General features: G+C 39.1%; 1 protein-coding gene across 1 annotated transcript in view; it reads right to left on the bottom strand.

Annotated features, from left to right (window-relative positions):
- Positions 1-25,521, bottom strand: part of TMEM132C (transmembrane protein 132C) — a 541,367-nt gene that overhangs the window by 135,920 nt on the left and 379,926 nt on the right. The window contains exon 4 of the mRNA XM_043978153.1: positions 15,256-15,439. Coding sequence (XP_043834088.1) covers positions 15,256-15,439 — 184 coding nt within the window. The remainder of the gene's footprint in view (positions 1-15,255; positions 15,440-25,521) is intronic.

Genomic DNA, 25,521 nt, shown 5'->3' with positions numbered 1-25,521 from the left:
ACAAAAGGCTTGCATAAAGTTCTTTTCCACAACAAACACATTCATTTGGGAAAAATGATATGTGCATAGAAACATATTCTCGAAACAGCTAGGTGGCACAGTGGATAGAGCACTGGCTCTGAATTCAGGAGGACCTGAGTTCAAATCCAAACTCAGACACTTGTCTCTTATTAGCTGTGTGACCCTGGGCAAGTCACTTAACCCTTATTGCCCCACAAAAAAAAAAGAAAAAGAAAAGAAACATATTCTCTCTTTCTTCCTCCCTCATTCTCCCTTTCTCCCTCTCCCTCTCTCCCTCTCTTTTTCTCACTCCTTCCCTCCCCCCTCTCTCTTTCTCCCTCTCTTTTCCTCATTTTTATCTTCCTTATCTCTTTCTCTCTGGCTCTATTTCTGTGTCTCTTCCTCTGTCTCTTCCTATCTTTCTGCCTTTCCCCCTCTCTCTTTCTCTTTCTCTCTATCTCTCTGTCTGTGTCATTCTCTATGTTTGTCTGTTTCTCTCCCTCTCTTCCCCCCTCTCTTTCTCCCTCTCCTTTCCCTCTATACCTCTCTGTCTGTCTCTGTCTCTCCCTCTCTCCTTTTCTCTCTCTTTGTTGCTCTGTCTGTCATCCTTCCTCTCCCTCTCCCCCCTCTCTCTTTCTCCTTCTGTCCCCCATCTCTCTCTCTCTCTATGTTTATCTGTCTGTTTGTCTTTCTATCTCTCTGTCTAGCATAATCAAAGAAAATACCAAAAAGTGCCCAAGCTTACAGATGAAGAAATGGAGGCTCTGAAAGTATGCTCATGGGCACACAGCTGAGGTATCTGATGCTGAATCTGAACTCATATCTCCAAATTCCAGTATTAGCATACTATCCATTATACCCTAATGCATCTTAGGAGGGATTGCAGTTTCATAAGTCTTCTTGAACACTTGTGAGCAACACTGTTGAATTCAGCTCCTAAGGGCTAATGAAGGAGAAATGAATTTCTTACAGTCTATTTTCTCTGGGGAAATCCAGGCTGGAAGCTTTCTGTGACCTTGCCTTGGCTCCTAGTGATCTCAAAGTCACCTAGTCAATAAAAGATGGAGGTGGGAGGGGGAAAGGAACCACACAAACCACAGTGGACCACAGCAGATATTCCACAATCTAAAACAACGGAGACATGAATTTCAATCCCTAGAGAGCTTTATTGATCCAGACACATTTTCTGAATTAGGAAGACCTGCTGAGAAAATGACAATGGGGAAGTAAATACACACAAAACATTGTGTTAATCTATTCCCCTATGCCTCCACTCACCATCTCTGTTACTTTCCAAATCAAAATATTATTTGCTGGTCCCTATTCTCCTACATGTATTATCTTCCCCTATTAGAATGAAAGCTCCTTGAGGCCAGCAGTGCCTTCACATTTATATTTGTATCCCTACCACTTAACACAGTGCTTGCCACATACTAAGTACTTAACAAATCTCATACGGGCTGAGCTCAGACTGGCGAGTCCCCATTACACTAGTTAGAGTGTGTTTATTAAGTCCTTCCTTTATGGTACACACAACTGCAAGTATGGTTAGCAATAACCAAATCTTACCTAGCCTTCTAGAATTAGCCTGAATTCTACCTGATTAAGTTTTCCCTGACCTCATTCATTCCTTCATTTGTTCATTCTTTCCATTCACTGGGATCACAAAAATCACAGCACAGACCTCTTTAAAGATGTTGCCAAATTATGATACTAAGAATTCAAGTCCATGTGGAGCCTTGGAAACTAACCAACTTAGAATCAATGCACTTGGCACAACTTCCTATTTCTTTTTATTGGTTGGGAGGGAAATCATGAAGGTTCTGAATTTTGAAATGGATTTAATTTCTAGAACCTTGCAGTGGCATATGGATTTCGTAGGAGGGGCTCATACAAAAGCAAGTAGGTTAAAGTTGTTGCATACTATGCTTCAGTCTCTGAGTGATTCCTAGTTATGACATCATAATATTTAAGAGACTAGGGCAGCTAGATGGCACAGTGGATAGAGTACTGGGTCTGGACTGAGGAATACTCATTTTCATGAGTTCAAATATGGCCTCAGATACTTAGTAGTTGTGTGATCCTGGGCAAGTCACTTAACCCTGTTCGCTTCAGTTTCCTCATATGGAAAATGAACTGGGGGAGGAAATGATAAACCACTCCATTATCTTTGCCAAGAAAACCTCAAATGGGGTCATGGAGAGTCAGGTACGATTGAAATGACTGAACAGCAACATTTAAAAGAACAATCCTTTCTCTCCTTAATTATACTACAATTAGTGACTCTTTCCTTTCTGGTACCCATAGCTAGAAGTGTGTTTTTCAATAACCAAACCCTATTCATTCTTCTAGCATGGACTTTCTCAACCGTTTTTTTTTCTTTTTTCTTTTTTTGCGGGGCAATGTGGGTTAAGTGACTTGCCTAGGGTCACACAGCTAGTAAGTGTCAAGTGTCTGAGGCCAGATTTGAACTCAGGTACTCCTGAATTGAGGGCTGGTGCTTTATCCACTGCACCACCTAGCCGCCCCTTTCTCAACCATTTTTGTATCATGGACCCCTTTGGGCAGTCTAGTTAAGATGACTGGAGCCCTTATTGGAATCAGGTTTTGTAAATACTAGAAGAAATGTTAAATTTGAGTTAGAAGTTAGTGAAAATAAACATGAACACTTTTTCCCTTCCAAGTTGACGTATCTCTTGATATCTATCTACAGACTCTAGGTTAAGAATTTCTGTTCTAGACCCAGCCTAAATCTTAATAACTTGATTATTTCTTCTTCTATCCCTCAAAGCCCATATTAATATTTTTCATCTCCTGACCTCCTATGATATCTACTCACACAAAGCAAGGGTTCACACAGAGGTCAGAAGAAGCGATACAAGGACACTCTCAAGGTCTCTCTGAAGAACTTTGTAACCAATTGTGAGACATGGGAGACATTGGCACAGGACTGCTCAGCGTGGTATGCCTGTATCAAAGAAGGTGCTATGCTTTAACAGTAAAGCAGAACTACAGTAGCTCAAAAGATATGTGAGGGGCAGCTAGGTGGCTCAGTGGATAGAGCACCAGCCCTGGAGTCAGGAGTACCTGAGTTCAAATCCAGCCTCAGACACTTAACACTTACTAGCTGTTTGACCCTGGGCAAATCACTTAACCCCAATTGCCTCACTAAAAATAAAATGAAAAAAAAAAAAGATATGTGAGATGGGGCAGCTGGGTGGTGCAGTGGATAGAGCACTGACCCTGGATTCAGGAGGACCTGAGTTCAAATCTGACCTAGACACTTAACACTTACTAGCTGTGTGACCCTGGGCAAGTCACTTAACCCCAATTGCCTCACCAAAAAAACCCACAAAAAAACCAAAAACCCAACAACAAAAAGATATGTGAGATGCACAAATTCAGAGACATTTCCATCCCAAATGTTCATATGGGCCATCTGTATCTAGCCTATGGTAGAATCTTCTGAGCTTGTATTGGCCTTATCAGCCATAGTCATACACATTGTACCTTGACCCCAACATAATGATGTCACTTTGGTTCTCTTTAAGCACAAAGAACAACAAGCAACTATCCTCCACACATTTTATAGCCAACAGTGAATTTTTTGCCTATTTCATTCATGTTAGACATGGTTCTCTAGTATGACTGTAAGTGTCTTGGAGGTAGGGAATATGATTTAACTTCCCTTTTTATCTTACCCAGAACATAGCATAAGGTTTGGCATAGAAGGATCCCTTTCTAACATCCCCATTAAAGGGCCATTTAGGTCTTAAAACCTCTACTTCAAGAACTTGCTATATCTCAAGGCCACTGATTCCTCTTTGGTTTATCTTCTATAGTTAGGAAGTTCCTCCAGACATCAGGCTAAATTTTTCTATTTGTAATTTTCCCATTTTGTTCCTATTCTTGCTTTCTGGGAGCAAAGTAGTGATCCTTCGTCATCCTTATCACCTTGTTCTTCATGCCCTTCTGTTTATCAATGTCCACTTTAAGATAGTTTCCCAATCCATGTACAATACTACAGATGTGGTGTAACTCATACGCCTTTTGTGTAGTATCTTCCTCAGTTAGACTGTGAGCTCATTGAAGGCAGGGACTTCCTTCCTTCCTTCCTTCCTTCCTTCCTTCCTTCCTTCCTTCCTTCCTTCCTTCCTTCCTTCCTTCCTTCCTTCCTTCCTTCCTTCCTTCCTTCCTTCCTTCCTTCCTTCCTTCCTTTCGTCCTTCCTTCCTTTCTTCCTTCCTTCCTTCCTTCCTTCCTTCCTTCCTTCCTTCCTTCCTTCCTTCCTTCCTTCCTTCCTTCCTTCCTTCCTTCCTTCCTTCCTTCCTTTCTTTCTTTCTTTCTTTCTTTCTTTCTCTCTCTCTCTCTCTCTCTCTCTCTCTCTCTCTCTTTCTTTCTTTCTTTCTTTCTTTCTTTCTTTCTTTCTATTTGTATCACCAGAGTTTGACACATCCTGATGTTATCACTGTTGTTGTTGAGATGTTTCAGTTGTGTCCAACTCTTTGTGACCCCATTTGGGGTTTTCTTGGCAAAGATACTAAAGTGATCTGATATTTTCTTCTCTAGCTTATTTTATAGATGGAGAAAGTGAGGCAAACAGATTTAAGTGACTTGCCCAGGATCATGCAGCTAGTGTCTGTGGCCAAATTTGAATTTAGGCACTCCTGACTCCAGGCCCAGTGTTCTATCCACAGTTCCACCTAGCTGCCTGTCTGGCACATAATAGGTATTAATAAATATATATTGACTTACAGGAGCACCATTTCCTTTATCTTCCTGGAGGCTCTCTCTCTCTCTCTCTCTCTCGGCAATGAAGGTTAAGTGACTTGCCCAGGGTCACATAGCTAGTAAGTGTCAAGTATCTGAAGCCAGATTTGAACTCAGGTTCTCCTGAATCCAGGACCGGTGCTTTATCTACTGTGCCACCTAGCTGCCCCCCAGTTATAACTCTCTTAATGCATACCAAGATGGCATTTGCTTTCTTGAGTGCTGTTGACTCTGAGCAGGCAGTACACTAACACTTATCTTTTTTCATACAAATTGCTGTCTAGCCATGCTACCCCTTTTTTTGTACTTATAAAACTGATCTTCTGGAACCCAAATATAATTAGACACAGAAAATAGTTATAATATAAAGTTGGATATGAAAAGTATCTAAAACAAGTATAGGCAGAGTGTTCTAGCACTTTAGAGATATACTAAGAAACTATATCTAAGCTGCTGACTGTATCCAGGGGGTTTTCCTCAGGTTCAGGAGAGACAAAAGGGACATTTAAATAACAAGATCATGGATCTTGAAGGCATCTCAGAGGCTAAGAAATCAAATACCCTCACTGTACAGATGGGGAAGAAGTATCATACACATAGTTAAGAAGCAGAGAAGGGATTTGCAACTAGATTATCCTGAATCCAAATCCTATGCTCCTTCCACAGTGTATCACACTATTTACAATTTGTACTGGAATGTTTTAATCACTAGGGTTTTTTTCCCCCATGGTTCTTCTTTTATAAAGGTAGGTTCCAATTCCTGTCTGTAGAGATCCCATTTGGATTCTCTTGATCCCTTCTGTCTTCTCCTTTCCTTATGATACATGATATTGTTCAAATGCTCTGTGCCGTGGTAACTAAACAAGGGTTTAAGTCATCCATCACACAATGTAGATTGACAATACAATTCAATATGGACATCTCCAGGTACTGACAGAGACTCTAAGGTAACAAAAACCCATTCACTTTCAAACGCCTGGTGCTCTGAGTTGAGCAGATATGGCAGGAGGGAAATATAGGAAAACAACAAGGGACTGAGGTGGGTAATGATGGAACCAAGCAAACTTTAGCATCCTTTCAAACATCTTCTCTATGCAATGTTTATTTTCAGTGATGAAAGTGGGAAAGTTAATCTTGTAAGATCATCTGAAGCATGCATTTTTGTTGTGTTTTTTTGTTTTTTGTTTTGAGGTCTTATATAGATCTGAACAATATAGTTTCTGAAATATTAAAAACTAATATTGCTCTTAAGGGGAAGGGGAGAAGCATGGTGGATAAAAGCAGATTGTGAAACATACTAAATTGTGAAGAAGAAACAGTGTAAAGGATAGTCATCAAGGAAATGTACCAGTGGAAAGCATTGGCTAGGTGTTTCGGTGGATATAGAGTGTCAGACTCAGAGGTAGAAAGACTTGAGTTCAAATCTTGTTTCAGATACTTAATAAGTATTTGATACTGGGGAAATCGTTTAAGCTCCCTCAATCTTAGTTTCCTCATCTCTAAAATGAGAGAGCTGGACTCTATGGTCTCAAAGAACCTTTCCAATTTGAAATCTATGATAATATGATGATGGGCTGGTCAATAGGAGAGAATAGAGACTCATCAGTAGGCAGATGGAGCATTCCACTGGTTTCCTCATGATGTCAAGAGAAATCAAAGAAGACAGAGAACAGCGTTCATCAACAGCCTGTTATTGAGGGAAAATTGTAGTGGATACCTAGTCATAAGGGACGAAAATGGATGTCTGTCTATCCTGACTAGTTTAAGCTTGTGAGCCCTTTTATAAATATTCATGAAGGTTAGTCACGACTCAGTAGTACAATAAACGAGTAAGGGGATAAAAGGAAATGATGGCTTTGAACATTGGTATTTTTCAGATGAAACTATTTCAAGGGGAAAGGGTCATTTGGAAAGCTTCTGCAGCTATATTTTACTTCTTAATATAATTTAGGATATTTTACTCTGTTTATTTCCTTCCATGGGATTAGGAAGCTGATAGAGGAAGGGGGGATGAGGGCCACCAATGAATTGTCTAATTCATTTTTGACACTTTTGACACTTGATAACCTCAATAGTGTTTGGTAGGATCCTCTGAACAGCAAAGAGAATTTTCCCACTCAGGTAAATTTTCTGTCTAGGAATACTCCATTTTGTGTCAGTTTAAAAATTAAAAAAAAAAAAATTGGGGGGGGGGGGCTTGTCAATAGAGTGCTCCTTGCTTACTTTTTTTTTGTGGGGCAACAAGAGTTAAGTGACTTGCCCAGGGTCACGCAGCTAGTAAGTGTCAAGTGTCTAAGGCTGGATTTGAACTAAGGTCTTCTTGAATCTAGGGCCAGTGCTTTATCCACTGCACCACCTAGCTGCCCCCTTGTTTACTCTTTAATGAAATTAACTTGATTGCTTAGAGAAATCCAACTCCTCAGCTTATAGTACTTTCCTCCTGTTTTGTATATATTTTGAATATAGCTGTATACGTACATCATGTATCTCCCATTAGAATATAAGATCCTTGAGGACAGGAGCTGTTTTATTTCTGTCTTTTGATCCTAGTCTACCACACAGTGTCTGTTACATAGTTAGTACTTAAGCTTGCTTATTTAATTCCCTGGATAGACAGATTCCTGAGATCTCTTTCATCTTTAACAATCTAGGATTTCCTATGAAGTGGGTGGGAAAGCTAGTCTTTGTGATTACAAATAGGATGGTTTGGGTTTTAAAAAATATATTTAATCAAGGAACACAAAAAAGCTTAGATAGGAGAGGAGAAGATGGGGGAGGTGAGGGACAGTGAGGGAGGCTTACTCTCATCAGAATTGGCTCAATGAGGCAATAACATACACACTCAATTGGGTATAGAAATTTATCTTACTCTGCAGGAAATAAGGAGGGGAAGGGGATAAGTGGGGGTGATAGACGGGCAGGCAGATTTGGGGAAAGGGTAGTCAGAAGGAAAACACTTTTGAGGAGGGTGAGGGTAAAAGATAGAATAGAATAAATGAGGAGGGAATAGGATGAAGTGAAATATAGCAATAGTAATTGTTAAAAAAAAATTGAAGCAAGTTTGTCTGATAAAGGACTCATTTCTCAACTATAAAGAAATGAATCAAATTTATTAAAATAAGAGCCATTCCCTAATTGATAAATGATCAAAAGATGTGAACAGTTTTCAGATGAAATAATAAAGCTATCCATAGCCATATGAAAAAAATGCTCTAACATACTATTGATAGGAAAGATGGAAGTCAAAACAATTCTTGGATACTACCTCACACCTATTGGCTTGGGAATAGGACAGCAGAAGAAAATGGCAAATACAGCGAATATGGGTAAAATGAGACAATGCACTGTTGGTGGAAATGTAAACAGATTCAACCATTTTGTAGAACAATTTAGAATTATGTCCAAAGGATTATAAAACCATGTATAGGGAGCAGCTAGGTAGCACAGTGGATAAAGAACTGGTCCTAGATTCAGGAGGACCTGAGTTCAAATCCAGCCTCAGACACTTGACACTTATCAGCTGTGTTACCCTGGGCAAGTCACTTAACCCTCATTGCCCTGCTCCAAAACAAAACAAAACAAAGAAAAAAACATGTATACTCTGACCTAGCAATACCACTACTAGTTCTGTATCCAAAACGAGAAAGAAAACAAAAAGGAAAATGACCAATATATACACAAAATATTTATAGCGGCTCTTTTCTGGTGGTAAAGAATTGGAAATTGATATCCATCAATTGGGAAGTGGATGAACAAATTGTGGTATGTGATTATGAGGGAATAATATTGTGTTGTAATAAATGATGAGCAGGATGCTCTCACAAAGACTTGGAAAGACTTACATGAACTGATGCAGAGGGAAATGTACTATGTACAAAGTAAGAGCAAGATTGTAAGATGATCAGCTATGAATGCTAGCTATTCTCAGCTGTGAGAAAATAATTATTAATAATGGATTTCTAGGAAAAACCCCCTCACACCAGAAATCTGCCTGGTCACCTTAACAAAAGGAATGCAGACTGATTCTTCTGATTATCTATGGGAAGAAGCACATCTAGATGGTTGAAATGTGATCTCTAGACCACCCCCAAGTCATGTCAATTAATGAAGCGGAATGATGCTAACCAATTAGCTTAGATCAATGTATGGTGACTTGCCTCTACCAAATAGAAGATAAAAAGACTGGGTCACAATGGGTTTGCTCTCTTCTTCCCTGGACTCTCTTTTACTCTTCATGCACCCTCGCCTCTTGGAGCAGTATACTGGATATGTAATTGTTTAGGCCTGCTAGCCTGTGACTAGTGGGGAAGTCAACACTTTAATAATATGTGATATTAATTAATAATAAATGCTTACTGCCCAAACTGGTGCAATAGCCATTAATATACAATTTAGTAATATTTTAGAAAACCCAGCCTAGTCCTCCAATAATTTAAAATAACACACAGCTATGTAATGATCCAGGACAACTCTGAAGGAATTTTGATGAAAAATGCTATCTATTCCCTGAGAAAGAACTGGTGGTGTTTGAATACAGATGGAAGCACATTTTTTTAACTTTATTTTTCTTTAAGTTTTTTTTTGTCTGTTTTCTTTCACAACAGGGATAATATGGAAATGTTTTGCATGACTACACATGTATAACTTATGCTGAATTGCTTGCCTTCTCAAAGTGGGGTAGGGAAGAAGGGAGAGAATTTGGAACAGAAAAGTTTTTAAAATGGATGTTCAAATTGTTTCTACATGTATTTTGGGGAAAATAAAATGTTAAATAAAGAAAAAAATTTAAAAATGCAACCCCTCAAAATAATATATATGTATATGTTTGTGTATATGCATGTACATGTGTATTTTATGTATGTGTATATGTATTTATGTATATAAGTATACATATATGTATGGGTATAGTTATGTGTATGTGTATGTGTGTATACACACACGTGTACACACACACACATACATATATATATGTGTGGTGTGTGTGTGTATTCAGCCAGCTCATATTCCTGCCCTCTGCTGAGGCACCCCTGACCTTAGGCCTGAGGGGGTTGCTCCCAATTTCCAAGAATTAAACCACATAAGCTTTGAATGATGGTCCCCTCTCCAATACTAATCGATATAGTTAAGAGTCCTATTTCCCTCAGCTTTCACACTGCCACGCCTCCCCATCATTTCTGTCTCTTTCACACATGGTCTTTTATTTCTGTTAGTAGAATAGTTTACTGGCCCCTGTCAGTTTAGGCCATAATTAGGCTTACACCTTTATAGCTCTGACCATTTCTTTCTCAGAGGGAAAAAAAAAAAGTAAACTCTTAGGACATGGAAAAAAATCACTTTTCAATATTCTTTAGCAATGTTATTTCGAGCTAGCTTCCATGAGCATCAAGTGCGGTCCCTTGAAAAGAAAGTGGGCCAAATGCTGCCTTAGATTCTAAACTTTCTTCTCCTCGCAATATTCCTTTCAGATAGGTATGGTTGTTATCATCATGTCCATCAACTAACCTTTCTTGACATCAATTTTTTTTTCTCATCACAGAATGATAGCTCTGGACAGGTTCATGCTGCACATCCTCATATTACTTATGGGGAAACTGAGCCCCAGAAAGGATAGGGAATTGCCGTTGGGCCTTAAAGGAAGGCTAGATCACTACTTTCTGGTTATTTTATAGAGGGGGTGTTTTTTGTATATGAGTTGAGAGAAATTCTATGATTCTATGATTTTTTGCTTGGAAATTACGAAGACAAAAACATAGGCTTGATGTAAACAAAACAAAAAAACTTGTTAACAATGAATGCTATGTGAGATAACAATGGGTCCTGTGCCAAGGTGAAATGGGCTGCCTCAGGAGACAATGGGTTCCCCTTCACTTGTGGTCTTGGGACAAACCCAAGATGACCGTGTTGTTGAGGGGCTTTTTGTTCAGTTGGACCAGATGTCCTCTGAGGTCTGTTCCAAACCTGAGGTTCTATGATACTGTTTTTATGATGCGTGACATCACTTTCATTTTAACATTTGGGTTCCATAAGATCATATAACAGGTGGTGCAGCTAGATGGCACAGTGGATAAAGCACCAGCCCTGGATTCAGGAGGAACTGAGTTCAAATTTGATCTCAGGCACTTGACACTTACTAGCTGTGTGACTCTGGGCAAGCCACTTAACCCCCAATTCCCTGAAAAAAAAAAGATCATATAACAGGACAGTGGCATGTCTCAATCAATCAACAAGTGTTTATTAAGCACCTATTATATATCACGCATTGTATTGGATAATCAGTTACTCCTGCCATCTGCCTCCTCCACTTCTATTAATTATCCCGCTGAACAGAGCTGGAGAAAATTATGTAACTGAGCCAACTGGGGCCACTACAAATTTGTTATCTAATCTCATTTGGGCCCTTACCACAGAAAGTAATCTTTTTATTCTTCTCTCATCACCTCAAGGAGTCCTTTAAATCCTCCCTAATCAAATCTTTATTCCACTCCCCATCAGAAGCTGTTTCAAACCTTTCTTCAAGCATTCCATATCATCCTTACTCCTGATTCTCATCTAAGGATGTTGCCTTAGAAATTACTGCGAAAATAGGGGGCATTTTCTGTGAACACTCTCTTTGCCTTTTGTCTTCTTCAAACCCCTTGACATAATCCCTTAAGCAAGAGAGTACAGAGAGAGAATAGAAAATAACCAAGGATGGAGCTTTGGGGGAACACCCACCATTGGGGGTGATTCAACTACTTCTTATCCCAGTGTTCTTTCTTCTCTAAACATATTTTTCTATTTGCACCTGCTCTCTGGGCTTCGCCCCAATGTAAAATCAAAACACCTGGCTCTCCCTGATTAAAAGCCATATAAGAATCTCTGTACTCTCTGTGATGGTATTTGAATTACACTATGCTAGAAGATGCCTTTGCAAATATTCTAAAATACAGCCAAGTCAAAATTTATTTACAAGTTATTTTAACAGAGTGGATGATAAAACTGTGTGTGAACAATCACTATATAAATGTGAGTTTCAACAATGCACTTTGGATTCCTTTTACTCTTTAAAGAAGTCTATAGCTGAGCAGAAGACCTTTTAGGTCAAAACATTGCATTATCCTCCCTTAATTCTGAGAATTGTGTGTGCAGTGCCTGACTTAGCTCAGACCGATTCTTTATCATGGTCAGAGGGGGTGATGCTGTTTATTGTCTGTCAGAGGCACACAACAAAGGAAACAAGAGAGAGCTGTACAGTGGGGCAGGACAAAGAAGGTTAAGGTTTTTAAAATTCAAGTCCTGGGTTCAAATTCTGGGTCCACCACTATCTGTGTGATCTCACGCAATTAGTTTAACCCCTCAAAGCCTTGCTTCTTTCCCTTGTAAAATGGGGAGCCTGGACTAGATTGCCTTGAGGTTCCTTCCTGCTTTAAATCTAGGATACTGTGTTCCCAAATCTGATTTTCACAGGGCAATTTCAACTTTTGGTTTTGTGTTGAAAAATCCCCAAATGTAAGTCATACCCACATTAAAATCGATAATAGCCCCTAGACCCCAATACATTCTAATAGCCTCATGGAAATAATTTCGAAGGTCAACATACCACACTATGTTCATTTATGTGGCTAATTCTAAAGTTAGGCATCCAAAGACACATTAATACTTACATACTTTGTATAAGTTGGATATTATATTATAATTCATTGATGTGTCCAAAGGCATCAAGTTATTCTTTTGCTCAAAAATTTCCAGTGGTTCCCTTCTCCCATTAGGATAAAATAGGGATTCCTTTGCTTGACATTTAAAGTTCTCTATAAGCAAGTGTCAATTTATCTTTTGAAATATATCTGACATTGTCTCTTTTTATACACTCTCTATTCTACTATCATTATTCTAGTCAACTAGCTATTTACAAAACCTTGACATAGTATTTCCCATCTCTGTGCTCTCCCAAAGGCTCTCTTGCACTCCAGGAATGGCCTCCTTCCTCTCTTCTATGTCTCAGAATACCACAGATCCAGGGGGCAGCTAGGTGGTGCAGTGGATAAAGCACTGGCCCTGGATTCAGGAGGACCTAAGTTCAAATCTGACCTCGGACACTTGACACTTACTAGCTGTGTGACCCTGGCCAATTGCCTCACAAAAAAATCAAAAACAAAAACAAAAAAACAAACCAAACCAAAAACAAACAAATAAAAAAAACAACAAAAAGAATACCTCAGATCCTTTAAGATTCAGCCCAGGCACCACTAAGTGTGAAGTCTTTCCCGGTCCTCCAGGTTGTAATGCTCACTCTCTCTTTAATTTCCCTTATATTGATTTCTCTGTTTACATGTTGTATCAGCCCAGTAGAATGTCAGATCTTCGAGGGTAGGAAAAATCTGCCTTAGTCACTTGCTGGTTGGATGATCCTAGACAAGTCATTTTACTTCTGTGCCTTTATTTTCACATCTTTAAAATGAGGAGGGGAGAATTGATGGTCTCTATTATCCTTCCCAGGTCTAAATCAGTGATCTTGGAATAATGTTTTGTTGTTGTTGTAGTCGTAGTTGTGTTCAGCCATTTTTCAGTCATGTCTGACTTTTTATAACCCCATTTGGGGTTTTCTTGGCAAAGATACTGGAGTGGTTTGTCATCTCCTTTTTCCAGCTCTTTTTACAGATAAGTAACCAAGGCAAACAGGATTAAATGACTTGCTCAGTGTCACACAGCTAGTAAGTGACTGAAGCCAGACTGGAATTCACAAAGATGAGTCTTTCTGACTCCAAACCCAGCACTCTATCCACTAAGCCACCCAGATGCCCATAATGGATATTAGACTGCATATCTGGCTTTCTACATACATGTACCTCTAACGACTCAATCAGTTTTACATTGTTGTGAGCAATGCTCTGTCCAAAGGAAGGGCTTCACTTGGAAGAGTTCTTCAGAATGTGGTTGAAAAAATGATGAAATATGATATTTCCAATGGGCATCAGGTCAAGGTCACTTGTTTACTCACTCCTATGCTATTTTATGTATAATGAGTTGCCACATCATCATCTCAGTTAGAGAGTATATAACCTATATCAGATTACCTGCTGTCTAGGGGAGGGGGGAGGGAGGGAGAAAATTTCGAAATTGGAAATCTTATATAAACAAATGTCGAAAACTATTTCTACATGTAACTGGAAAATAATAAAATACTTTACCACATGTACAAAAATATTTATAGCTGCTCTTTACGTTGGTAGCAAGGAATTGGAAGTTGAGAGGGTGCCCATCAATTGGGGAATGGCTGGACAAGTTGTGGTATATGAATACAATGGAATACTATTGTGCTGTAAGAAATGATGAGCAGGAAGAGTTCAGAGAAACCTGGAGGGTCTTACGTGAGCTGATGATGAGTGAGATGAGCAGAACCAGAAGAACATTGTACACAGTATCATCAACATTGAGTGTTGACCTACTGTGATGGACTATATTCTTCATACCAATGCAATGGTACAGAAGAGTTCCAGGGAACTCATGATAGAAGAGGATCTCCAACAACAAGAAAAAAAAAAAGAAAGAAAGAACTGTGGAGTATAGATGCTGATTGAACCATATTATTTCTTTTGTTTTGGGTGCTGTTGTTTTTTTTTTCTATTTTGAGGTTTTGCATCACTGCTCTGATTCTTTCTCTTGTAACAGGATTAATGCAGAAATAGGATTAATGTTATTATGTGTATATATATATATATATGTGTGTGTGTGTGTATATATATATATCTATATGTATATGTATAGAGATATATAAATATAACCTGTATCAGATTACCTGCTGTCTAGGGGAGGGGGGAGGGAGGGGAGGGAGGGGAGGGAGGGGAGGGAGGGAGAAAAATCTGAAATTGTAAAGCATGTATAAACAAAAGTTGAGAACTATCTTTACATGTAACGGAAAAAATAAAATACCTCATACATTAAAAAAAAAACTTTAAAAAAGCAAGAAAGCAAGAAAGCATTGTTCTTGTACTGGGGGAATATACAAGGTTTAACTATGACATGATTTTTGACCCTAAGCAATTTACATTTTGGTAGGAGGCGACAATACCAACAGATAATTATAATAGTCATGAAGATGATATTTAACATTTAGAGTTTTAAAAAGCCATTTACATATATCTCCTTTAAATATATAATTTGACACAGTGAGCACATGAGAGGTACACAAGAGAATACAACAATGGTATCAGGAAGTGGCAAAACTAAGTGATTTACATGGGGACACAATCCTTGACTCTGATCCCATGCTATATGGATGAGCTAACAGATCCCAGACAGATGTACAAGAATACTTGAAGGAAGTCAAATGGGAGGTCAAACAGCTACGTTATACGCTGATAAATTACAGCAACTTCTAGAGTAGAACAAGGTGGATGATCATTTGGGCAAGAAATATTCAAAAGAAACACAAATCATACCAAGACAGAGGGACAGGGAGAAGTAAGAGGTTAAGTAAACAATAAAGTCCATTTGAATAAAGGTCTTACCATGGCCAGGGGAACGATTCCTACAAAGTCCTTCTGGCTAATGAAAATTTCAGAGATGGCTATGTCTGTGGTCCCCTTGCGGGGATACTCTACTTGCCAGGTGATGGGCTGGGTCCCCGAGAGACTGCTAAAACTCGTGATTTCAAAGTTCATCTGGACAACCTCACTGAATAAACTACTGCTCCTGAAATTAAAGTGGAAAAAAATGGAATCAGATTGATTGTCAACAAAGCAATGGGTCCCTCTTCCCTCTCCAGTCACAAAAGAAATAGGTATCATTGATATAAGAACACAAGAATAGCCACCCCAGCCCACCCTCCAGAATAGGCCCTTAATTTGAACCTGATGATTTTTCTCATGCAGCCTCATGGAAGGACAAAGTCACTCTAGGTATCAAGTCAGAGGGACTCTAACCTCAGATTTGCCAAGATACCGTGTTTGTTTGTTTGCTTTCCCCCCCCCCTTTTCTCATTTGGAAAATGGGAGCAAAATGACAAAATTAAAATAGACCTTAAAAATTATAAATGGAATAAAGAAGTAAACAGGACGACCTCTTTTATTTATTCAAGTTAATATACACATTTTAAAAAGACATTGTAAATAATGGGCTTTCACAGATGATCATTTTGTGTAATAAAGCCTTTATTTTGTTGATGATTACTAAATTTAGAATGCATTAAAAAAGAAAAGAAAGTGGGGTTAGAATCTCAGCAGGTTATTATTAATTGGTTAATGATAATAATAACTAATAAGTATTACCTGGTTAATAATAATAATACTGATGATGATGAGAGTTTAGTGGTTATAATACTAATAGCAACAATAATAAGTAGCAGGTATCCACTTAATAATGATAATAATACTGATAGCATTTATATCAGGTTTGCAAAGCACTTTACAAATATTATCTTATTTAATCCTCCTAACAACCCAAGGATTTAAGTGCTATTGCTATTTCCATTTTACAGATAAGGAAACCTAAGAGGGATTAGGTGACTTTCCCAGTCAGACAAGAGGCAAAAGATACAAAGACAGGTAAAAGATACAAAGACAGGTCTCATGTACACCAAAATATTTATGTGAGCCCACCTTTCTGAAGTAGCAAAGAACTGAGAAAAATTAGATCTTGTTGATTGGGGAAAGGGTAAATAAAATGTGTCATCGAGGATTTCTTAACTGTTCAATTTAATAGCTTTTTCTCAGGCTTTATTCTTTTTTTATGTCTCAGTAGAGTCTGACTTTAATCATCACCATCACTGTCCTCCTCCTCCTTCTTATTCCTCTTCTTCTTCCTCTCCCTCTCCCCCCCCTCCCTCCCCTCCTCTTTCTCCTTCCCTCCCTCTCATTGTCCTGCTTTTGTTTAATTAGTCAAATTCTTTGTAAGCCTCTGAGTAGTATATAAATATATGATGACGATAATGACAATGACTGGTTTTTTCCCTTCTACTTGTATCATCCTTTTCTGTCTCTTTTAAGGGCTCTTTAGCCATATCATGCCCACTAAATGTCATGTCCCCCAAGGCTTTGTTCTAGACATCCTTTTCTCTCTTTCTACTCTCATTAGGTAATCTCATCAGCTCCCCCACATTCAATATCATCTCCATGCAGATGACTTCAAGATCTATATCTTTAAGATAATATCTATTACTAGTCTCTCTCCTGATCCCATATTGCATTGCTTCTTTGCAAAGGCACGAAAATATGGGTGGGAAAGAGGTGTTGAAATGTCAAATCTGGTTGATGTATTGGTAAGCTTTGCTGAATTGTTTTTTCCCTCTTTCTCTTTTATTCTTTGTTATAAAGGATGCTCTCTGGGTGGGGGAGGAGGGAGAGAGATATTGGAAAAAGAAAGCAACATAAAAATCAAAGTATCACAAATTATTTTCAACATAATTAAGGCAATCAAGTCAACACATATTTTCTGGGTCTAAGGTATATAATTTTCCTCTGATGCTTTTAAATTCATGGCATAGAAGTAGATATTGGTCATTTTAATCTTAAATTTTTGTTGATAATTTTTATTTTTACACAACTTTAATTGTCCAAATATGCTCTTTTCCTCCCCTATCCAGGGAGTCATGACAAGTGGTGAAAATGACTCTCCTAAAAAAGTCCACAGAACACACTTTCCAGTTTAATCTGAATTATTAACATTTTCTCCATCATTTTCTTACGTCTAGACAATCAACAAAATGATAAATCAAACTCTGATATATAGCATTTGCCAGTTTAATTGGTCTTTGAGAGCTGAGTTGATTTGGTTCCAAAATTCTCCTGGCATTCATCTCTTGTAGCAAAGAATAAAAAAGTGAGAAAGAGAGAGGAAAAAAAGAAACAGTTTGCCCAAACCAACCCACATATATACACTAAGCCCAAAAGTTTATGCGATACTCCATACCCATAATCCCCAACCTCCGAAAAGAAAGAAGAGAGGTACAACTTTTCTTCGCTTCACATGGTGGTCAACTATATTATTTTAAGGTTTTTTTTTTTGTTGTTTTGTTTTTTGTTTTTTGTTTTTTTGGTGATGCAATTGGGTTAAGTGACTTGCCCAGGGTCACACAGCTAGTAAGTGTCAAGTGTCTGAGGCTGGATTTGAACTCAGGTCCTCCTGAATCTAGGGCCGGTGCTCTATCCACTGCGCCAACTAGCTGCCTGCTATTTATAAAACAATCTATATAAGGACTGTGCATCTCCATTGGTGGAAAGAATATACAGACTATTTATGACCTACAACTTTTGAATTAGGAAAGAAGTGCCTAGGATGTTTATAAAGATCATAAGATACACTAAAGGTAGAAGGCTGGTCCCATCCTTTATGGGGCTTACATTCTCATTAGGGAAAACTAAAATCTTAGGAGGATAGGATCATAGATCAATCATTGTTCAGTCATGTCTAACTCTCTGTGATCTCATTTGGGGTTTTCTTGGCAAAGACACTGGAGTGGTTTGCAATTTCCTTCTCCAACTCACTTTACAGATGAGGAAACAGAGGCAAACAGGGTGAACTGACTTGCCCAAGGTCACACAGCTAGTAACTGTCTGAGATGGGATTTGAACTCAGGAGTTCTTGGTTCCAATTCCATGGTTCTATCCACTGCTCCACATAGCTGCACCCAGGTTAGCTTAATTATAGAGTATGTGGTAGGGAGCACAGTATAAGAAGGCTGGAAAGGTAAGAAAGGACCAAGTTGTGAAATGCTTTAGAAGTCAAACAGAAGGTTTTTCTATTTGATCCTAATGGTAACAGGAGCCAGGAAGCCATTGCTGAAGGAAGCATTTGCTTGTTGATATATGGGACACTGGAGCTACCTGCTTTGAGCTGAAAAGAGTCCAGGTATAAACATAAATCCCAAGTCCAGAAGGTTACAGTCTGATATCAAGGGATGCTAGAAACTGCTACACATCATTGGCTGTTAATCAGGAGGGAGGCCATGAGACATGTGGGCAGAGATCCCCAAAGATCCGGAAGCAAATGGAAATCTTGGTGGAAGCCGTTTCCCAGTGGCCAGTAGTCCTCCCTGCCCCAAACTTGAGTGTTGCATTTATAGCCTTGAGTAACCACCGTATTTCAGCACTTAAATGACTACAGAGTGAGTCTAAGACCTACCACTTGCTGAATCAATAATGTGGATTTATCGCAGTAACTCATAAAATAAATATCCAAAATTGGCTTTTTTTTTAAAGGGTTGTCTCTCACTCAAAAGCAAATATTTTTTCCCAAAACAGTCACAATGAGGTTTTGACCACTGGATATACAATTTATAAAAACTCTTAGTCCTGTAAGGCGATTTGGTTTGAAACTACAAATTGTATTTACAAGATGCTGTGAAAACTTCCTGGAGGTGGGCTGTGTGTGAGACAGCAGGAATCCAGAATCTTAAGAATTGGATGGGTTTTAGCCGCCCTTGAATTCAAACTGTCGATTTAAATTACCTGGTCAAGAATCCCCTCTAAGAGGCAACCTTTATATAGTGCTTTAAGGTATCTCACAAGTTCTTCGCAAATACCCCATGAAATGGGTGTGTTATTATTCTCCTTTTGTTCAGTCACTGCAGTCATGTCTGACTCTTTCTGACCCCATTTGGGGTTTTCTTGGCAAAGATCCTAGAGCGGTTTGCCATTTCCTTCTCCAGCTCATTATATAGATGAGGAAACTGAGGCAATCTGGATGAAGTGACTTACCCAGGGTCACAAAGTTAGAATGTCAGTAGAGTAAGTAGAGGCCAGGTTTGAACTCAGGAAGATGAGTTTTCCTGACTCCAGGCCTGGCGCTCTATCCACTGCTGCACCATCATTCTGTCCCCTGACTGGCTATTACCCAAGGTAGACAGGACATCTCCCATCTCTGTGCTTTCCCAAGGACTTTCTGCCATGGATGGAATGACCTCCCTCTCTTCCTTCTACCTCTCTTGGCTTCTTTCAAGGTTCAGCTCAAAGTCACCAATTCCATGAACCAACCCCCAGGTTATTAATGCTCTCTCCCTCCTTAAATTCCCTTCTAATTATTTCTCTGTTTACATATTTTGTTTCCACCCATTCCTCCAATAAAATGCCAGCTTCTTAAGGGTAGAGACTATCTTATTTTTGCTTTTTGTACCACCCTAAGCTCCTAGCACTGTGACTGGAACATAGTAGGCACTTACTACATTTTTGTTGAATTGTTGTTGAACTTGAGGAACTAGGATTATAAAGACAAAAATTGAATAGTTTTGGTCTTAAAGAACTTCTTTTCAAAGGGGGAAGCTACCCTCAATCCCATTAATCCCCCTTTCAGAATTAAATCCTTCATCTGTGTGACGCTGGGTACATGTAACTCCTCAGTGCTCTAGATCACTGATGTCAAACTCAAATAGTAGCCGGGCCATGTGTTGACTTAGATAACCACAAATTAGCATTGTCTATGTTGTATTGTATTTTAATTTATTTTGTTAAATATTTCCCAATGACGTTTTTTTTTTATGAACTATTATACAGTTCATGTTATTGGCATTCAGACCCTCTTTCCATCTCCAAACAAATTCAACTTAGGGGAAAACTTAGCTTTATAAAGACAAAAATTCCACAACTTTATATTCCCATACACATACTCACAAGTGGTTATTTTAACAAATTTCTCTTCAGGAGCCTTCACAGAATAATTCTGCTGCTAATCACAATGGGCCAATCACAACTGTGATAATCATTGATGTGGTTATCAATGCTTTGGGCAGTTTTACCTGGATGAATATTTGATAGCTGCTCTAGAAAACTGGCTGGGTCAAGACTATACTTGTTCAGAGAACATTTTTTATTGGCATCTGAGAGGGATTGTTCTCACTCAAGAATTCACAAGTCCAGCCCTGGGGTGGAGTCCTCCTGTAATCCATGCTGCTGGCGAGGCTGAGGTTGGTGGATTGCTTGAGTTCAGGAGTTTGGAGAGCAGCAGTCTGGCTAAAGCCAAATGGGTGTCCTTCCTAAGTCTGATACAGATACAGTGAGCCTTCTGAGAGCTGGAGGGATAACCTTAAGGAGGGGGAAGCATCTCAGGTTGGAAATGGGGCTGGACCTGGTCAAAGCTTCAGGGATTTGGTGGGACTGACCTGTGAGTGGCTACTACACTTCCAGTCTGGGTGAGATAGGAAGACTCAGTATCCAAAAAAGAAAAAAAGAAAAAAAAAGAAAAAAGTATATTGGCTTACTTATTCTACTGAAAGGAGCACCAAATTTTTTGAAGCTAAATAAATTTCAAAATGGCATTGCGTGGTGGGTGAATATGTATTCTGGGGCCCCTTGAGATAGTGCTTTATCCCCCTCCCCTGGGGGGAGAAGGGAAGGAACTAGCATTTATTAAGTGCTTACTGTGTGACTGGCACTTTATAAACATAATCTTAATCTACAACCTGTAAAATATTGGCCTAGCCCAAGTGAGCTCCAAAGAGGACTGTTGACAGGGAACTGCATCCTAGCTTTATAATTGTTACTTTTACCTGAAAATAAATGAGAACCAAGATGGACTGGATTAAAAATAAACCCTTTGGTTAATGATAATGCTTCCTGCTCTGATTAGTGTGAATGAGCTTGGTGAGATAAAATAAACAGTGCTGTCAATGAATCAAGCAGTAGCAGCAGTTTTCCAGTATCCCCAAAATGATAAGTAATGAGAAGGAAATCAAGTGACCCCTTTGCCAATTTAGATAACAAACACTGTCTATCGATTAGACCAATCCCTTAATGGAGGGTGAATGGACTGGTATATCTTAAGCATTTGTCCCAAGCCATAAAACCCATCAGTACAGGAATGAGGGGAGGCTAAAACTCCACTTTGTAAGAACACAAAACACTCATAAATTCTCTTTGCATAGTTAGTGGGAGGGGATAGGGTGGGGCTTTGGATAAAGGGATGTAATGGATGTTCAAGGCCTCCAGAGTAGGGGGAAGGGTGTGGATTTGCTAAAGTCCTGTAAATGATTGGAAATCCTGGTTACCTGTTACCTATGGGTAGAATATATGAAACCTGGATCTTTAAACTCTTTTCTGTCTGTGAGCTTTCATATGAGATATAAGAAAGGTCACTGGTGTAGAGAAATGCAGGCGATAATTAGAAAGGAAAATACGCATGTCTCTGCCACAGTCTAGTCTCTTGAGAGAGGGGATCACAGAATTATAGATGCATAGAGTTGGAAGGGTCATTTCATTTACTCTCCTAATTGAAGTATGGCTCCTCTCTGCAACATGTCTGCCAAGCATCCTTCTATCCACTCTAGAACTCCAGGCAAGTCATATTCCTTCTCTGCCTCAGTTTACTCAGCTTTAAAATGAGGATGATAATAGCACCAACCGAACATGTTATTAGCAGGATCAAATGACAAAATCTCTATAAGGTTCTTTGTAGCCTCCCAGCACTATACAGTTTCTTTTCTTTTTTTTTTTGGTGAGGCAATTGGGGTTAAGTAACTTGCCCAGGGTCACACAGCTAGTAAGTGTCAAGTGTCTGAGGCCGGATTTGAACTCAGGTACTCCTGAATTCCTGAATTCAGGGCCAGGGCTCTATCCACTGCACCACCTAGCTGCCCCATCCCAGCACTATACAAATGCATAGTAATTACTATTACTATTATCCTAAGGGCATAGGGACTAGACCTGCGATTTCATCTGTACAGAGAACTCCCATGGGAGGAAATTCCCTCCACCAATGTAGGTCAGCATCTTCTCTGCAGATTTGTCTATAACATGAAGAAGTTAAGTGATTTTCCCAGGGTCGTACAGCCAGTATATGGCAGAGGAAGGCCTTGAATTCGGTTCTTCCTGGATTTGAGGACAACTCTGCATCTACTATGAGGTTATCATTATCATTACCATTGATATTATCATCATCATTATTCTTCCCCTCTCTCCCCCTTTTTTACTTCCTCCTTCTTTTCTTCCTCCTTGTCTCTTTTCCCATTGCTCAGCCCAATGCCTTAATAAATCTGAGAAATACAAGATCTCAAAGCTTGAAATTTGGAGAATCATCATTAGCAGGGGGAAATTTGGCCTAACCTGTCCTTGAATAAGAATTCCCTCCACATCAGCAATTCTTACCCTGGCATTAGTGAACTTGTTTTGAAAATGATTTTGGAAAACTAATTAAGTCTAATTGGTTCCCTTTGTAACTCTGCATATATTATTTTATGCATTTGAAACATGCTATGAATGGATCTGTAGACTTCAGCAGACAGCCCAAGGGGTGTAGGACATAGAAAATGCTAAGAAATCCGTTCCCTTTGGCATCTCTGACAAATAACCATCAAACTTTGCTTGAAGAACTCTAGTGTGGGGGACTCCACTACCTCCCAAGGTGGCTTAATATACTTTAGCTTAAGTTCTCTTTTCCATAAACTTGTTCAAGACAGAATCTTCCTTTCAACAATTTGGAGGATGAACACACCAATGCATCTTATTTACTTGGAAGTCAATAAAACTACCCGTTTCATGTTAAGTGTCTGAAGTTCGGGTTCCTTCCCTATGCAATCTACCTCATAGGGTCATTATAAAGAATAGCTCTTGTGCATCTGTCCCAGGAACTGGAAAGATCAGATAATCCTGTCCCTTGTGAAGAATCTCTAACTGTTAGGAAGCTGTTACCAATGATGACCAGAAAGCCAATTCATGCTTTCATGAGTTTCCTAGGAAGTTCCTGGTTGGAAGACTCCTTGAGGGGGTTGAGTGGAGGCGGGGGGTGGGGGGGGGGTGGGGGGGTGGAGTTTTATTTAGAAGTCTAAAGTCCTTGAAGGCAAAGAGTATAACTTCTGTGTTCTCATTCTAAGGAACTTGGTCAATAATGCTGATGTTGGATGATGGCAGAGAGACAGAGACAGAGATGGACAGAATCAGAGGTATACAGAGATGGAGAGACAAAAAGAGATGGAAATCGACACAGAGAGAGGCAGAGACAGAGAAAAGACAGATTCACAGATATAGAGAATCATAGACACATACAGAGAAATAGATAGGAAAGAGACAGAGACACAGGGAAAAAGAGAGACAGAGGCAGAGATAATGAGACAGAGAACATAAATCATTCCCCACCCTCTCTTTATCACCCCTTTTTAGGCTCTTTTCAAATCAGTTTGTTCAAGTCTCACAAATCTATGAAAGAATTCTCCAGGAGCCTAGTTCCTTGGAAATTCACCCACCTGTGCCTCTTTTCATAAGTCAGATCAGTAGAAAAAATTTACCCTACTCCTTTGAAGTTCCTAGTCTTTCAAGAAAGACTGGATCCCTTCCAAAGATATCACTTAGGGAACTACAAGAATGAGATATTCCAGATGAGATACATACAGAATTCTGCCATTGAAACTCTGCATATTATGTGTTGAATTTAATATATACTTAAAAGGAAAATTGAGTTGCACATAATAGAGATTCATAATTTCATGTACAATCCTCTGCTGTTCTACTATGCATATGGAAATGCTCATTTCAGTTGTTTGCTAAGGTCAGAATGAAAAAAAATAATATTTAAAACAATAAAAAACCTTTGCATGTTCCAAATGTCATAGAAGATGGAAACTGGATTGATTCCAAAGCTTGCTATTAAATTATATGCCCGCTGAACCCTGCTAACGGCATAATGAAGAAGATGAATGAAATATTCAACAGTATAATGCAGAGTTCATGTTTGTAATTGATTAGTTTAGGAGCTCTGGGCAGTGCTGATGAGGCTGGGTTCTGAAATATCTGGAGGGGACAGTGAGCAAGCAAGTGAGTGATTGTTCTTTGTCAAAGACCTCTCTGCATGGTGCCTCAACTCTCCAAAGAAGCCATTGGTGATGGAGTCATCACACCTTAGTTTACCTGATTGTTATCATGCAGATGAAACATTGTTTGGATAAAGTAACAATGAAAACCACACAATACCTTGAATTTGTATCTGAAGTTGTATCTCAGCACTTGATATGAGAGGCGACATTGGATTTGGTATTCCAAGGTTTAAACCTGGGTTCACCTTCCCAGTTGTTAATACTCCTTCCACCCCTGTTTCCTAGTTCATTTGTCTCTCTCTCTGGAATCGAGTACAGTGCCTGGTATATATTGCTAAATAAATCTTGTTGAATGAAGAATTTATTTAGACTGTGCTACATGCTATTTGATCAGCAACTGGATGACACAGTGGATAGAGTACTAGACTTGGAGTCGGGAAGATCTGAGTTCAAATGTGACCTCAGATTTACTGCTGGGCTAGTTGTGTGACCTTGGGCAAGTCACTTTCCTTCTATTTGCCTCAATTTTCTCATCTGTAAAATGGGGATAATGATAGCATCTATTGCATATGGTTGTGAGGATCAAATGAGAGAATAATTGTAAAGTACTTAGCACAGTGCCTGGCACATAGTAAATGCAATGTTAGTTTGTTGTTGTTGTTATTAATTATTAATATTATTAACTTTCAGGGTCATTATGAGGATAAAATTAGATAATAATTATGAAGTGTGTAGCACAGTGTTTGGTGCATAGTAAATGCTATATAAATGTTAACTATTATTATTAGCTATTATGATTTGGGGCAAGCTAATTAATCTCTCTTCACTTCAGTTTCCTCATCTACAAAATGGGACAACCCTTACAGCACTCTTTCTGAAGTTACCTTTTTCTTTCTCTCCCTCTTTACAAAGCACATCACCAGAGGAAAAAAAAATCATTAAGGAATCTCTGATAGGATGAGAAGATGGTTTGGCTGGTCACACGTGGCAAGTTTGAGAGATGACACGGGGGCTAGCCGTGGTGCTCTTGTGGTACCTGGGT

Source organism: Dromiciops gliroides, chromosome 1, assembly GCF_019393635.1.
Source record: "Dromiciops gliroides isolate mDroGli1 chromosome 1, mDroGli1.pri, whole genome shotgun sequence".
NCBI lineage: Eukaryota > Metazoa > Chordata > Mammalia > Microbiotheria > Microbiotheriidae > Dromiciops > Dromiciops gliroides.
The sequence above is the reverse complement of the archived record's forward strand: the minus strand, read 5'-3'. Positions and strand labels throughout refer to the sequence as shown.